General features: G+C 45.3%; 1 protein-coding gene across 1 annotated transcript; it reads right to left on the reverse strand.

The window, feature by feature from the left end:
- Positions 1 to 664: 664 nt before the first annotated feature.
- On the reverse strand, positions 665 to 2971 carry CCR75_007804 (uncharacterized protein; the record flags this gene model as incomplete). The annotated part of the gene is made up of 1 exon (XM_067965861.1): positions 665 to 2971. The coding sequence occupies one exon, from the start codon at positions 2969 to 2971 to the stop codon at positions 665 to 667; it is 2307 nt and encodes a 768-aa protein (XP_067823303.1).
- Between the last annotated feature and the right edge of the window lie 14852 nt (positions 2972 to 17823).

The following is a 17823-nucleotide window of genomic DNA, read 5'->3' on the forward strand; positions in this document are numbered from 1 at the left end:
ACTCCGCCAGCATTTTTCGGCGTGGACAGTAAACCCGGACTAATCTTGTGTCGACTTGCTTCCGTCGAAGTCGCATGCGCCCACAAGAATTATATATACAGGTTTTGGGCATCTTTTCGAGCCCAATCTGAGATCTCGAACATCGCAGCCGTAAATAGAATCGATGGTAAGATGACGGCATCAAGAATAGGCACCCGATTGTCGACACTAGTTGCAATTGTTGAAGCTTCGAGCAATCGCCGCTGAAGCTTCAGAATTCGTAGCGCCCAGTTTCGATGCCCGTCCCGACTTCGTACCCTAAGTACGGTTCGAAGTTCAACACGGATTTTTGTCATTAATACAATGGTAGATAAAAAGGGATGTAGAACTGCAATGCTCAATGAGTAATAGTATGAGCTTTTGTTTTGCTAAACCTTTAGTGACGGATATTTGATTGCGACAAGTTGACTTTTTTCTTGTAATTTGACATAGGTACAGCTCTATGATAAAGCGGACAAGCATGTCGATATTTTAAGTGTTATACCTTAAACAAATACCACAGCAGTACAATGGGAGAGAAAAGTCTAAGAAATTGATGACCATTTGCTTTTAGAGCTCAGAAAAACCTTACCATAACAATCAAAATCGAGCATCACATTCACCCCAAGAGACAAAATAAATTGATTTAGTCCACCTCGTCCAGGTCAAGCTCCTCATTAATAATGCTGTTACTTAGATTACTCATATGGCTTCCAATCGATGAACGGACAATAGGAGACACCGGCGGCGTCGACAAAGGGGAGGAGGAAGAGCTTGGTAACAAAAGTTCGGATCGCAATGCAAAGTCTGACTCCATCTCCACTCGGCTGCTCGCCTCAACTGGTAAATTATTGCTTTCTTCATTCTGAGCTAAATGCCTTACACCGCTCAAAGTACGCCGCACGATTTCAAAGAATGTTGGAAAAGTCAAGGTAGTCGGGGTAGATGACTCTTCGGAAGACGACGTTGTTTGCTCATTGTCATCATCGTTACGATTGCTAAGACTTTCTTCCGTTGCATGCGATTGTCCTTCAGCTGCAGCGGCCTCTGGAATGTCGCGAGTAGAAGTAGCGTTCGCATGCATTTGTCCTGATGGGGAAGGAGGTCGATACGCCAATCGACCTGCTTGCAGTCCTTCCAAGGCATTTAGCTCCAAATTTCTGCCATTTTCGTCTTCTTCGTGACCAAACAATGTTCCAAAGAAATTTTCTGATATAAAAGTAACCATCTCCTGATTCACTGCTTGCTCTTGACTCGTCTCTGACTGACTATCATGACGAAACGCCCCCAACAAGGGAACACGGCTCTGGTCACCATCTTCTTCACTCATCTGAGATTCGTCAAACGAGGCAAATGAGCGTCCAACGGGAGGTGTAGATGGCGTTTCCACGTGTCGATTTGCAGCTCTCTCGTGATTCCTTGTTTCAGTGTTGCCTCGAGTTAACGAGGTGAAAGCTGACAGCGAAGCTGGCGCGACAATCGCGTGAATATGCACATCGATGTTTCGTCTTGAGTAACCAGATTCACTCACTGTGTTTGGAGATGTCGCAATAAGGTCACGAATCGAAAGTGCACTGTCCTGTGCTTCCATCGCGGCTGACACACTTGCAGCTTGCCGCGGCGTCAATCCTTCAGAATTACGACTTGACAAAGTCGTGCGACGTTCTCGTTGCCGCTCAGACGAGTCTCGCAACTCTGGACGCAACAAGGGGTCCAAACATCCCGCCGAGTCCATCAACAAACGTCCAAAACGATCAAACAGAGGTGCCACGAGGTGGGCCACTTCCGAGACTTCACTTTCTCGAGTTCCCAATGATGTGGCTTCACTTACTAATCCAGTCTCTGTGTTATCAACACCAGCTCCCGATTGGCGGTGATAATTGTAATCCGCTTCACACAGAGCCGCCAACCGGTCAATGTGAGGCATCATATCGTGCATCAGGTTTCGTACATCCATAACCAGTTGGCGCACATCATTGTCACCAACTCGTGGCGCACTGGGGACTCGGGTCGACGGAATCGGTGACATTTGTCGTGAATTTTGGACGTGAAGCGTACGCGTTCGAAAGGCAGCGATTCGATCCGAGTCCGCGTCAATCCACTCGTCCCATCTGGTAGGCCACCCGTGGTAATGAACCAGGATTTTTCCGTCAGCAACGTTCATCACTGTAGACTCAAGCCACTGATTGACTGTATCCTGGATGTCTAGCCACTGGCCTACAAAGAAACGCCGCGGGCCACGCTGTATTATCGTCGGGTTTTCTGGCTCGACCTCGGCTTGAAGGTTTTCTCCAACTCGCTCGTCTTGCTGCTGTTCCCTTTGGACTGGCTGCTCCACGGCTGCTGTCGACATCACTGTCCGCATCGTCAAGATTCCCTGTGTAAGTGGCTCTAAATCTACAGTTGGGCTGCTTAAACCCCCAACGCCTTCGACTGTCTCCTGTGAAGACTCGGCCAGGTCGCCAATAATCTCGCGCAGCATCGGCAGCGGCTGCGTGGCCGCCGATACCGTCGATGTCCGCTGAAGGGCCGATCGCAGGCTCGCTAAATTCCAAGCCGGACCGTTTACATCATAGGGTCGGGAGTCTGTCTGAGTCGTGCTAGTTACAGCCACAGTAGCCTGCGGCCTCGCCACGAGGTGAACAGTGTGACCGTCCTGCAAACGATACGCAGCCAGCATGGCCCCATCCTTAAGCAGCTTGCCACGATAGATAAGTCGTTGTCTTGGGGGTGGTACGGATGTGGCCAGCGCCACTTTGGCCCGAAAGTCGGCCACCGACAAGGACAAAGCGGCTTCCACGTCATACACACGCTCGTCAATCATCTTTAGCCGCAAATGTAGCACAGCCTCCGAGAACGAGTTTTCGGACAATGATAAATTGTCTTGAGGTGAATCCGGTGGCGTTTGAAGGAAAGACAGAGGCGACGAGGCCACCGGCGCGTCGTCCGCCATGTTGCGTTCTCTGAGAATCACGATGTGGGGGGATAGAGCGTTAAGAACCTGCAGCATATTTTTCTTGAAGCATATTTATAAAGTATTAAGGGTACACGTAAGGTGCTGAATTTGAAACGGGCTAACGTTGCCCAAATGTCACACAGTCCCCGTTACGTTCACTTTGTGCTCTTAAGGGGGTTGATCTATACCGTAAATATAGTAATTAGACCCACCACTAGGGTGTGGCTCACATCGTGACCCACCCTTGTGTATGTGATGCACATGGGTACATTCAGATTAGGAGAGATGACGCTTAGTGTAACGGGTGTATCGTTACATGAAATTAACACTTAAAGGTTTTTAATTAATATATTATCTAAAAGGTAAAAAATATTTGGAGGATATTACTTTATATAGTAATATTCAGAATTCTTATCTATGAATAGGTATAGGCCATTATATCTATTTATCCCGCAAACTAATCAGCTGCAGGGGTAATCAAAGAGAGAGTTACAGATAAGGTAGAGATAAGAATTCATTTACATGTTTAGTATTAGATTATAATTAAGTTAGCATTTACAAAGATAGAACAATAGACACTTACTTATATTTAATACAGTTTTCATTTTACCCTCTTAAAGCTAGTTGCCTTAAGAGAAGTCTTCCTCTACACGTACTAGTGTACGTGAAATAACGTAAGGCACCACTCGCAACTGAAGCAGTGCGAAGTGGACTTGTACTGAAGCAGTACAAGTCGTAGAGCCCCGTTACATCGGTGGTGAAACGCTAGATCGTTTGTGCTTTTATTATAAATATTTTAGCGGAAATTGCTGCGGCTTCACCTGTATCGGGGGTGAAAAACGCTAGATCGCGTCTTCATGGATGTACCTCGAGAAATGAACTCGAAAATCTGATACTGCGACGTGAAGTATTCGAGGCACCTGTAATGAATGTAGGTTGACTAGTACTGTTGCCAGTACTAGCAAAAGGTGCCCCGTTTCAGGACAGGAGGTTTAGCAGTAGAAGTCATGCTGCACAAACAAGTGTTTGAACGTAGGGAAAGTGAGACAAAAGGTTTGAATGGTGGTTGAAGCAGTGTCGAAACTGTCTGAGAGTAGACCCTTTATTTAAACAACGGTACGGGAGTAGGGTATGTTAGTAAAAAGGGGTGAAATTTTGGAAAGGTACACCTGAAGACATTTTTTAGGGTGTTTTTGTAGCAAAACAAATAGTGATTCCACAGCAATTCCAATTTTTTTTAAATAAGATGTTTTAGAAGTTTCCTAATAATATGGCAACCTACTGTAAGGGAGATCGCGTAGGCTTCTTTTGGAACCAACTGACTTATTATAGGTTTCGACATGGCCAAATTTACATCAAGGAAGAAGATGTGAAAAAACTTTCGGCTCCTAATTTAAAAAATTCACTTTAATCTTTATTTTTATAAGATTCAATTTTGTATTGGTGTAGCAACCGGAGCCAGCACATTGATCTGGTGCTACCGGAAAGTGGTACTTATGCTCGACGATTGCATAGATTCTTGCATATTGCACTATGTTAAGAAGTGGCGGATTTTGTTAGCGCTTAAGTGATGTGTACTTAGTAAACCTTCCTTTAGTGACAAATCCCGACGTTTGGTGGGTAGAAGCTACCCCAATTTAAGATCCATGTACGAATCGCGAACGGAGCATAAAGACTTTAGTTCACACAGCTCTCTAGCGCGAAGAAGGCATGCAATTTAAAATTTATCTGCAGCTAAATAAACATAAAATAGCTAGTCTATGCAATATTTACTCTCGAGCAAATGAGACTCGTTTATTTTTGAATTGTCCTAAAATATACATGACCTTACAGAGCTGCTGACTTCGAGCAACGCGACCCTTTGTCCATCTGTATAAGATATAGCTCTTTCTCGCACCTAATCCAAATCTAACACAGCCGACAGATGTATTTAAATGAATGTAATTTGGCAATATTAAAGTTATTTAACACATATCGAAGAAGACATTTAAACCCTTCATTCTTTTTTTGCTGTTCTGGCTTAAAGTGAGAATGTTATTTTCTGGGTACGATTATTTTGTGTGACACTCCCATTAAAGTAAGCACATCATGAAAAACGTCCAGTAGGATTCTTAACAAGACAAATAGAGTGTTATCATTTAAACGGACGCAGCATGAAACGGTATATTCGCTAGCACTGCCTCAGTACTAGCTACGCTACACTGATAACAGTGAAGGTGTACAGTCCCTCCAAATACGTTACTTACACGACGTGCAAAGGAAAGATTTAAGCTTGCTAAACATGGCTTAGCAACTGAAGGTAAATACTATGGAAGGCTTGTTATAGGGAAAAATAAAACTGTACTTAATTTGGTAAGTTCCTACGTACTAGTACTTATTGATGTCCTCACTTAAAATATTATTATATAGTGACTTATTGTTCACCGCCCATTTGCACGACTATCAGCGATTGGCGGGGTTGATTTAAAGGTTTGAATTAACCAACAAAAAGAACTGTCAGATAACTGCCGCAATTTTACAATGCATGGTAATATTGAACATATTATCTATAATATAATTCTAGTTATAAAGGCCGTCGCTATGACCCATACATTAATACTATGGCCACAGACGAAGCAACTACGGCCATAGACTATTGATTCAACACAGCTCACAAAACCTTTCGAGTATACAAAAAAACGCTAGAGCACTTTATGGTCGGCGTGAAATTTGCGTTGAAATCACTGAGAGCGACATCTGACGTGCGGAATCCACAACACAAATAACGTAAAAACGAGAAGAACCCTACTTCTGAAGAACATGCGCAGCTTATAGGAATACTGGAGAAGAAAAATATACCTAAAGCCGAGGCAGCATGCGTAGATGTGGATAAGAAAGATTTATCGGGAATTGTTCACAAGCAACCTAATTGAATTCTGCTTTTCATAGAAGAGAAAAGGAGGATGACGACGAAACAACCACGAAACAGCCAAAATAGCGATTTGCTGGCATTTAAGTTGACTTGAGCTCCGGCATTAGTTATTCGTCTTATGATTGTGTGAACTAAATGTCAAGTGGGAATATGTCGCTGGGCTTGATGCTGCGAAAGATTACTCAAAGATGCAATTATGTTGCCCGCACGGTTTCCACAGCTTCTTACAGGAAAGCCCTTGGAAGTTTTTTTCTGTTCGGGGTAAGAGCTCTATTGCTATGTAAATATGCTGCATTTTTACTAATAGCCGCCAGGAATAGGCAATTCGAATGAGGTTTCACGCTTTCAATCTATGTAAATATGTTGCATTTATTACTACTAGCCGCCAGTAATAGGCAAGTCGCATGTGGTTTCACGCTTTTCAATCTATACAAATATGTTGCATTTATTACTACTAGCCGCCAGGATTAGGCAAGTCGTATCTTGCTTAGGCCGTCGCAACGGAAGCAGCTGCCACATATTTGCCGTTTCATCATTCGGTTGGTATCAAAGTGTCAAGGTGAAAGCGAAAAGTACGGCAACAGTTAATTCTTATCGAGACAATGTATTAATTAACGTTTGCTCTGTAGGCTGGCTAAAAACCTTTTTGAAATGGCGCGGGAGAAAAGGCCTGCTATTGTTTTCATAGATGAAATCGATTCGCTTTGTTCGAGTAGATCTGAAGGCGAAAGCGATTCGAAGCGCCGAAATTAAATGAAATATTAATTCCGATACAAAGCATGGCTAACAAGCACGACGGTGCGTTGGTGCTCGGTACAACGAATGTACCCTGAGAACTTGATCCAGCACTCAGACGGCGGTAGTATTCTGTATATTTGATCATTAAAAATCTGATTTTCAGCTGTTTATAAATACTTCCAGGTTTAAAAAGCGGATTTACATTTTTCTTTCTGAAGTCAATGCACGCAAAGGTTTACTAAGCATTCATTTGGGCGACATCGAACGAGCTAAGCGATGTTAATTTCACAGCAAATAGTAGAGGAAAACTGAAGGGTACGGTGGTTTTACCGTAGTTTATATAGTTCATGCAATTAATGATATTAGTAACAACATCGCGTGCTGTTCTGGCTACGCGCTGATGGAACCACCTTGGAAAGTTATCTCTTTACTTCCATAAGATTGCGATATAATCGGTAGTGCTTCATTTCCTAAGATTTTGCTGACAGATCTATATGCTCAGTGTGATGACAAGGCTCATCCCGTCCAGAATGGCTCATTTGTGACACCTTGCGAAGATGACCCGCCGTGCGCGTACTGCTTCATTAGGCTCTCATCGTGCCAGCCGAAGTGCCCAAAATTACAGGATCTTTTCTGATATCTATATATGCTAGGTTAATGGTAGATACTCTGAGGAGTATGATGTTGCAACGGTGGCTGTTGCTGTCTAATATCTTGGATAGGATAACGTTTAGCTGTTGCGAGAAATTGACTTCGGCTCTGTACATTTATGTGACGCTGCAGATGAACGTCAGTGTGATGTTCGGCGCCTTCCTCTTCCTGGGTGGCATCGCTTTCACATTTTGAAACTGAGAAAAGTCTTGTCGCGTCGATGTGTTGTTGCTCGTTCCGCTTGGTCTTTGTAACGGGCTAAATTTACCCTATGTTACACAATTCCCGTTAAGTACACTTTGTGTACTTAAAGGGGTGATTAATAACTTAAGTGAAGTAATAAGACCCACCACTTGGATGTGGCTCACATTGTGAACCACCCTTGTGTATGTGATGCACATTAGTGCATTCACATTGGGAGGGATGACGGCTAACGTCATCCAAGATACGAGGTATTTAGAAAAATACACTTGCAATAGATAAAAGTGCTTCTACAAAGATGGCATTTATGATTGGTTGAAATAGGATTTAATACGATTAAATATATATTAGCCTAGAAACTATTTCCTAGTTCACAAGTGCGCACGTTGAGCCGGATAACCGCTCCCGTGACGTCACTTAAACTAAGGCTGCTAGTTCGTTGGATGAGGTCGCTTAGGCGCCCACCAACTACCTCACTCTGCGTGAGAGAAGACGGTTGGGTAAACGCTTCCTCACTATGCTCAGAAGGTGTGGGCTAGTAGTGCGTGGCAGCTTTAAGTAGCGCCCGACTACACTTGGTAGCACTAGTAGCCCCTTCCACGACCTGTTCTCAGAGCATTTTAGTGAGGATGAGCCTCAATATCAATGGAGCTTATTTCCGCGACCTCTCCGAACATCATTGGGAGGTGACAGAGCACTTGGCGCAGGGACTTGGTGAACAAGCTCTTCTTTATAAGACAAAGATTCGCGCCATGTACCAGCCGCCGTACAACGAAATGATGCTTCAGGCGCGCTTCTTGGGAGCGCGACAGGCGAAACGATCCCTGCAAAAATATGTGCAGGAGATACGCTTGGTGTCGGCGTCCATTAGTGCGTGTCTGATACCGAAACACATTAAAATGCCCACGTTTAGAGCAGATTACGGCACCGCCCATCGCGATAGGCCCTTTTTAGAAAGGTGCCGTCGCCGATGAAAGAGGCAATCCAAATTGCCTTAGTTGAGGAGGACACCTTCAACAGTGTCTCAACGGTTGCTTGGTATTAGCCGTCGACGGAGAGGTCAGATGCCACTCCCATGGAGTTGGGCAATGCAGACGTTGTCTGTTTTGAATGCGGCAAGCGCCGCCATATGATGACTCGCTGCTATGCCAGGGTCACTGCTGGTGCAAAGACGCCCAGCAAGAGGAGTCCCCCCCTAAAGGGCGAAGGCAAGAACCAGCGTGCGAGACGCATAAGTTCCGCATCGACCACTGAGGGGTCGGGAAAGATAGGAGCGTAGTTGAGGCAGGATGCCCTACTGACGCGGACTCTGAAGCTACCCCTAAGTTTAGAGTTATCGAACGAATGGGTAGCATAGTCCCCGAGGTCTCGAAATTTCGGACCTCAACCCTGCTGGTCTTTAGCGCTCAAGTACGAGAATATGACCATGTGTTGACCCTTCTCGTGGATTCGGATGCATCACAGTATTTTGTAAGACCCGCGGCTCTAGACGGAGACCGGCGATGCTTGAGACGCTTTGACAGGATGACAAGCGAGATAGGCGATCGTTCGTTTAGCGGACGGCGCGCTCGTCACGTCTGAGGGAGTTCGAGTTGAGCTCGTTTTCAGTTTTAGTGACTTCTCTTGTAAAGAGAAGTTCACAGAGCTAGGTATGAAGAGTCCGTGTGACCTCATCCTAGACATGCCATGTTTGGCAAAACACCAACCATGGATAGACTGGCGCAAACGCACAGTTACTTACTCTACGCATGACACCGGAAAGGATGTGCTCCTGCGAGAGGCCTATGCAGCTGATGTCGTGTCACAGTTGATGGTGCGTTGCGGGATGTCAAACGTTGCCAAGTCCTACCCAGCTCGTGGAGACTGGGTAGTGCAAAGACGATGACAAGTAGTCATGCCTCCGAATGTCTTGCACAGAGCCCAAAGCCTGTGGCAGTAAACGGCGAGCTGACAGCAAGCGTCGCATGAACCGGCACAGTGCCTAAAATGTAATGGGGCACACATCGGTCGGAGAACCGTTGTTGTGGTACATTTACTTTATGGGTAAAATACCCTTTTATCTAATTTTAAAATAGTTAGTTACTTAAATTCCATTTTATTATGGGTAACAAATGTGGTCGCCGCCAGGTAAAAATGTGGTCGCCGCCAGGTAAAAATCTGGCGGCCAAAATCTATTTTAATAAGCTAGGGTAAGGTTTTCAGATTTAAATAATTAAATAAAGTTTAGTTTTCGTTTTGATCTTAAAGCGTTAAGTGCCTTCCTAAGGCTTGCGCATTGATCTGTAAGAGATAGTAGCCTTTCTAAGGTATATCGTCTTGGGCACGAGTTGCCACTTGGTTCTACGAACCCCTGAATTCCTTGAACTAGGATTCCTTAAGCTTTTATAGCTTGTACGACTCCCTGAGTTGTTAAACCCATTAGTTCAATAGAACTAAGTGACTCTCTGAGTCTGAGAAAGTCTTCCTCTGACTTTAGGAGCGAGGTAGCTCCGGTACACCTGGTAGCACTCGTAGTCAACCTACGCCTGAGTCTTTACAAGACTTATTTCTCACGAAAATGGAAGAGGTTTCAGAATTGTCAGAAGCGCAACGCGCCGCTTATGACCAGCTCAAAACCTTGTTCGAGCTTGAGCACGTGGAATTTATTATCTCCCAGGGACCAGAGGTCCTGCATGCAAGGCTTGAAGCCTTTATGCGGTACAAGCCTCCCTGATCGGCAGGTACAAGACCATTTAGCGGCATCTATGCTAACCCGGTACATCTCTGTACCTGACTCAGAGCCGAGAACTCGCCCTCTAACTGTAAATGTGAAAACATTTGAGGGAAAAGAGGGAGAAAATTTCCCTTTTTGGATTAAGCAGATGGAAATGTCCATTGATTCCTTCTTGTTCTTAACAGAACGGCAAAAGGTGGCTATGGCCATTTTTAAACTTGGAGATAGAGCCATGGAGTGGGCACTATCGTGCACCACGTCCATAAACGACGCTTTTTCCACATGGGATTCGCTGAAACAGCAAATGACCAGCATGTTTGCACCGCCTGATCAGGCTTTTCGCATGCGAGCACGGCTCCTAGCGACTCGACAGGGTAAAAGAACCCTAGGGGACTTTGTCCAGGAGCTGAGAACTCTCATTGCATCTATGCATCAAGACCCTGTGCAAGAGGCAATTGTAGTGACCATATGGGGGGTCTCAACGAGGAGGTTGCCAGGACGGAATTGTTCCGATCTCATCCGGCTACGTTCGAAGAGGCAGTTGCCATAGTGCTACGCGCCGAGTTTGACTATAAGTCTGCTCGCATTAGCACGCCTGTTTACCGAACAAGCTGTTCGACCACATGTGTTCCATCTAATAGAGCGGAACCTTTGGATTTAAGCCTCGTTGAAGTAGGAGAAAAGGCTCTTCAAGCTGTGGAACAGCATAAGATCATCCGTAGATGTTATATGTGCGGAAGCACGAAACATTTACGCCCTGTATGGCCTCTTCGAAATTCGCGTAAAGCTCGAAAGAGCTCCAACTCCGACCTATACCAGAGATTTTGTACGGTGCGGGAAAACGTCGATACTCAGTAGGTGCGGGGCGCCCTACTGGGGATGACCTAGGCTCGGTTGAAAACCTCTAGGAGGTGAGAATAAACATAACCTAGCCCCTGTAAGCTCGGTGCTCAATGGCACGGAACGAGAGTAGAAGCCTGGCTGTTGGTCGCTCAAGCGACTGTAAAGAGCTTTGATAGGCCGTGGTCAATTTTAATTGACTCAAGAGCGTCTTGCAATTATGCTCGATGCCTTTCCCTTGAAGGGAGTCAACAATACTTAGAGGCGCTTAGAGCGCATAAAGGTGATACAATCACTGTTCGCTTAGCGACTGGGACTGGGACTCGTGTCACTGTTCTCAAAGTTCCATTGAACTTAGGTATAAAGTTTCTGGACTTTGACAGTACAGTGATTTTAGATATAAAGTTTCTGGACTTTGACAGTATAGAACGCTGTCTCGTCCTTGATTTGGATTCGAGATATGATCTCATCCTTGGTATGGCCTGGTTAGAACACTATGGATCGATTGGAGGTCTAAGACCTAAGGCGCCACGCGCAATGTTCCTAGCAAAGTTTTGGAGAGTCATGAACCCACATTTGGTAGGCAACAAAAGCACTATTGGCGCGGATCATTGAATGTGTCTGTCAGTGTTTTAGACATTGGCATGTCTGAGTTAAAAAACTCTAAGTTAAAAACATTAATTCTGAGCCCGAATCAGCAGAAATAAGTGGAACGGCACGTACTCCGTCGAGTGACACTCGTTATAATAACGATTCACTAAATGCTGAAAGCATTGTTGGCCTAAGAACGAATTATCAAGGGTGCAATATCCCTGCGATACGTGGAGTGGAACGTCTAGTCCACCGAGTATGGTCGGCCGAAGTGGCATCATACTGAGTGTCAGTAGTGACACTGTTGGTGGTTCGCCAGGGCATTTTGAGTCAAACCCTCCTAATGCACGTGAAGCGACACGTAAATGTTCGCTGGATAAGGAAGTTGAGTTACCTAACTCCTTGTCGGATGTCAAATGGACACGATTTCTTGTATAGAACCAATATAGACTGGAAAACCCGGGGACGTGAATGTCCCGGCCTCTAAGAGGTGTATTGTGTCCACTCCAAGACAGGATGGGCACGAAGCGTGTATACCCTCACAAAGTGATACGAGTGAGCAAGTACATACGCTTTGAAATGGCGTAACCGGTAACATTAAAGGAGAACGTAGCCTTCCGGCAATCCCCTCGTTACATGCTCTTTTAGAGCTAGACGAAATGTTGATTGATGAATGCGGTCGAGCCTTAAAAGCTGGTGACTTATCTAAAATGGTGGTCATTCGACCTATGGTTGAGTTAAACTCATCGTCACTTCGAAGCTGTCCTGGATGTCACAAAAGCTACACTTAGTGCGCGAAATGGCTCATCGGTCCTTAAAGATCCTACGACTCCCTTTTGTTCCTTAATTAAGAAATTCAAGTTGTGGTATGAAATGACCCACCATCTGTTTTACCTCCGGATAGAGGTGTTCGTCATGAATTGACTTAGTTCGGGAACCAAATACTGTGTCACAAGACAATGGTCTTTACCAAAGGAGCAGTGTGACATCATTGACGATTTTTTCCGTGCTAAGCACGAGGCTGGAATGGTGCGAGAGAGCAAATCTCCTGATTCGACACCGACACTTTGCGTCAAGAAGCCAAATGGTAAATGGCGCATTGTACATGCTCTTAATAAGCTTAATGCTGCCACTATACCAGCACGAACCCCCATTCCTAGAAAGGATGTTCTTCACAACAAAATGGTAAATGCACAATGTACATGCTTACAATAAACTTAATCCAATCACTATACCAGCACAAAATCCCACCTAAAACGGTTAACACCCCAAGCGGCATGTTATGGGAGTGGCTGGTTATGCCACAAGGGCTTTCCAACGCCCCGGCAACATTTAATCGTCTGGTGAAGCAACTGTTTCGCCCTCATCGAGATTACGCACAGACTTATTTCGATAACATTTTTGTCCATAGACGTGCGGAGCAGGGTCAGTCGGATATGGAAAACCATTAAGACCATTTGCGAGCAGTGCTCGAGTGCATGCGCACAAACAAAATGCACAAAAATGCATCGAAATGCAGTTTTGGCGCAGACGAAATTTTTTTTAGCATGCTTAATTGAAAAGCGAGGCCTTAGAGCAGATCCTACTAAGCTAAAAGCCATAGTAGATTGGCCGATTCCTAAAAACCAAAAGGATTTGCGTAAGTGGCTGGGTCTCGCCAATTATTTACACAAATATAACGAAAAGTACGCTGATATGGCTAGGCCATTATCTAATCTCCTTAAAAAGGATACAGAATGGTGCTGGACTAGCACCGAAAAAATAATGCGTTTCGAGCAGTTATGGATAGTCTTATCCATGCCCCGATCCTGGCACTGCCAAACCCAAATTGGCCTTTCAGTGTCGTCTGTGACGCATCAGATTTTGCCATTGGCAGTGCTCTGTTACAAACAGATGTTGATGGGCATGAACGTGTTATTGCGTTCGAGTCTAGAAGCCGCGGAAAAGAACTAACCAGTTCATGACAAAGAGTTACTTGCTATGAAGTATGCTCTAGTCAAATTCAGAGTTCATCTGCTCGGCTCTAAGCCGTTTGTGATATATACAGATCACGCGTCATTACGCACGGCGACTAAGTCGCCCCATCTCTCACAGAGAATGGACCGATGGCTATCTTTTTTTTGCGGAATACAACTTCGAGGTGAAGTATAAACCCGGCAAGCAGAATGCTTTGGCCGATGCGTTATCATGCAGGCCGGATTATGAGCTTTCTTATTTAACGACTATCTCGTCACCTATTCCCGAATTAATCCGTTCGGCTTACGCCAAGGCTGAACCGAGTGTAGCTCTGCTACGAGCTTCAAAGAACTCGGATTCGGGTCTTAAATTGCCGGCACGTTTGCGTGCAAGGTTGAATCGATTTTCTATGATAACAACCTGTTGCTTTATTGCACAGACATCGCGGACCTCCTCGTGTCGTTGTTCCTCATGATGAGGATTTGAAGTATGGGATCCTCTATGAGGCACGCGATACTGTCCTTGGTGGTCATCTCGGTAGAGAAAAAAAAACCACGGCTCTATAAGCCAGAGTTATTGGTGGCCCAAACTTTATAAATGGGTCAGCACATATGTTTGCACATGCGAAACGTGACAACGGGTCAAAGCCTCGGCACATGCTGCTGCGCCACTGGCGAATCTTCCCATTTCCATAGGATGCTGGGAGTCCATCAGTATGAATTTTGTTTTTGGGCTACCGAAAGAATCGGCCGGTAACTCCGGTATAGTGGTCTTTGTTGACCGTTTGAGCAAAATGGCTCACTTAGCGGCCGTGCCGGATTCCATTGATGGAGAGGGTACAGCTAACTGCTCATCGATCGCGTGTTTCGACAGCATAGTTTGCCAGTGGCAATTGTCTCTGGTCGGGATCCCCGTTTCACGGGTAAATTCTGGAAATTTTCCGAGTGCTTGGCACCAGATTGGATATGTCCACTGCGGACCACCCGTAGACGGATGGTCAAACTGAACGTGTCAGTCGCGTCATTGAAGACGTTTTACGCAGCGTGTGTGCTCAGACACCAAAGCGCCGGAGCTCAATGCTCCCAGTAGTGGAGTTTGCGTTAAATAACGCTGTTAATGCCTATACAAGCTATACTCCGTTCTATGTAAACGGTCTTACCCACCCGCGCGTAGCTGTATTAATTCTTATATGGTCGGAGACCGAGTTTTACTTAACGCTAAAAACCTACCTACCAACTAGGTTTCCGCGGTCTTCAAAACCAAATTGCGCCCGCGCTTTATTGGACCATTTACGGTCGTGGCCAAGAAGGGCCTAGCTTATACGCTAAACCTTCCCAGCAAGCTGCGTACACACCCAGTGTCGACGTTGGCTTGCTTAAGCCATATCGGGACCCTCCCCACGTGGACATGAAGGCGCTTGCGCCGAGACATGCGTTCGTGCCGCAGATTGTTGCATCCTCACCAGGATTTCCAAGTGGCCCTCTAAACGAGGCTGCTGACGCTCCAGCGTCGAAAGACGAACCGCCTCAAAAGAGCTCTCAACCCGAGCAAGGACCTCACGAAGAAGTTGCACCTCGTGCCTTAGAGCATCAAATGCTTCCGCCGAAATTTCGGCCCCCTCCCGCGCTGCTTGATGCGCGGGGGAACCTTCAGTTTCATGTGGAGAAACTTTTAGTTCGACGTCGTCGTAAGGGTCAATACCAGTATCTGGTTAAGCGGCTAGGATACCCCTCTTCCGAAAACTCTTGGGATTTCGAGTTACCTCTTCGGCAGGATTTCCCGTACGCCGTTGACGTTCTTGAGCGCCAAGCTCAGAGTCAACTCGCGTCAAACGACGCTTCCCACCACTAAACGTGGGATTAGGTGGATCTATAGCCTCAGTGCGGCTCGATCCATGGTTGTACGGTCAACCGAAGCACCTCATATCGGCTAGACCTTTCTGCGTTTTGTGGCATAAATGCCAAACGTAACTGGCCTTTGGCCTTAAGCTTAGCGAAGTCGAAGCGAAGCTTCCGTTCCAAACGAACATCACCCCAATCCGCAGACTCTCTGATATTCTAGATATTACGGAGTTTGCGGGCCCGGTGAACCCAGTTCTCAAATGAGACTTCGTTTTCACTCCTTGTTTTGTTTGGAAACAAAACGATCGGAATTTTCCTCATGGAGGTCACCGAAGCCCCACGGGCTTGATCACGTGAACGCGTCAGATACTGGCTTCGCGTCATTACCTTCGGCGTAACGTATTGCTCATGAAGAGCGTCGCGAGCAGCGATCTCCTCCGGCGTCCTCGCCGGGTCACCAGAGATCCAGATGGCCAAGCTATGACCCGCTATCTCTTTGAGACGCTCGTCCGCACTAAGCGGAGTGAATCTATATTTCACTATGAGCCTTAGCTTTCGCTATGTTGGCAGCTCGACGACGAGCTCTTTCCTCTATGAGGATAATCTGCTCTTGCTCTTCATCGAGCGGATTCGTAATGATGTTGGACTCAGGGTTTCGTGTCCTGCTCAGTGCAGTTAAGACATCAGCGGCACCACGTTCTGGGAACGGATCGGGGCTCGCCGACGTTCATCCGGAGGAGAAGGCGTGAGCGAACGCCGCTCTTTTTCCTCCTCCTCTGATTGAGTGTGACTTTCATAGTCCACAATTTTCTCTTCGTCGAGGAAGGTGCTCAGAGTCTGTGACTCACTCTTGATTGTCATTAGACAAAGAAATAAAAAAAACACAACCGAACGGTTAGCTGTTTGGGTTCCAACCTCAAAGAGTAAATGAAGCGAATGTTGTCTCTCGGAGTCAACAGTCTGATGAGGAGGGTGTAATGGCACACATCGATTGAAAAACCGTTTTTGTGGTACATTTACCTTATGGGTAAAATACCCTTTTATCTAATTTTAAAATAGTTAGTTACTTAAAACCCATTTATTATGGGTAACAAAGTGGTCGCCGCCAGATATAAATCCGGCGGCCAAAATCTATTTTTAATTAGCTAGGGTAAGGTTTTAGATTTAAATAATTAAATAAAGTGCAGTTCCTCTTTTGATCTATAAGCGTTAAGTGCCTTCCTAAGGCTTGCGCATTGATCTGTGGGAGATAGAAGCCTTTCTAAGGTATATCCTCTTGGGCACTGCCACTTGGTTCAACGAACCCCTGAATCCCTTGAACGAGGATTCCTTAAGCTTTAATAGCTTGTACGACTTCCTGAGTTGTTAAACCCATTAGTTCAATAGAACTAAGTGACTCTCTGAGTCTGAGAAAGTCTTCCTCTGACTTTAGGAGCGAGATAGCTCCGCTAGAGGCACCACTCGCACTGAGGCTGTAACGGGGTGTATCGTTACATGAAATTAACACTTAAAGGTTGTTATTTCATGTAGAGGATATTACTTTATATAGTAATATTCAGAATTCTTTGGAGGATATTACTTTATATAGTAATATTCAGAATTCTTATCCATAAATAGGTATAGACCATTATATCTATTTATTCCGCAGACTAATCAGCTGTAGAGGTAATCAAAGAGAGTTACAGATAAGATAGAGATAATTCATTTACATGTTTAGTATTAGATTATAATTAATTTAGCATTTACAAAGATAGAACAAGAGACACTTACTTATATTTAATACAGTTTCATTTTACCCTTTTAAAGCTAGTTGCCTTAAGAGAAGTCTTCCCTGCACGTACTAGTGTACGTGGAATAACGTAAGGCACCACTCGCAACTGAAGCAGTGCGAAGTGGACTTGTACTGAAGCAGTACAAGTCGTAGTGCCCCGTTACAGAGGTAGTGCGAAGTGGACTTGTACTGAAGCAGTACAAGTCAGTAGTGTCCCGTTACAGTCCCAGTCGTAAAGCTGCATGATATCTTTCTGTAGTTAGCACGAGAAGCATACCAAGCTCCATTCAAAGATCATGCAATAGCTGTGGCTGGCCACAGTTTTTGTAGGCGGGCACGTCGAAATGCGGCCACGCTCTACTTTGATACACACCCTAGCACAGCGAGGAAGCGGTTTAACCTGCTTCTCTTGCGTGCATTGAGGCAGTTGTGGTGGGCGCGTTAGCGACCTCACCCAACACACTAAGAACTGTGGTAAAGTGTCGTCACGGGAGCGGCAATCTGTCTCCTCGTGCGCACTTACCAAGTAGGAAGTAGTTTTCAGACTGATTTATATTTAATAGAATTAAATACAAATACCAATTTTTACCAATTAAAATGTTATCTCTATAGATATCACTTAATATGTATTGCGAG

This window comes from Bremia lactucae, linkage group LG8 (genome assembly GCF_004359215.1).
Source record: "Bremia lactucae strain SF5 linkage group LG8, whole genome shotgun sequence".
Lineage (NCBI taxonomy): Eukaryota > Oomycota > Peronosporomycetes > Peronosporales > Peronosporaceae > Bremia > Bremia lactucae.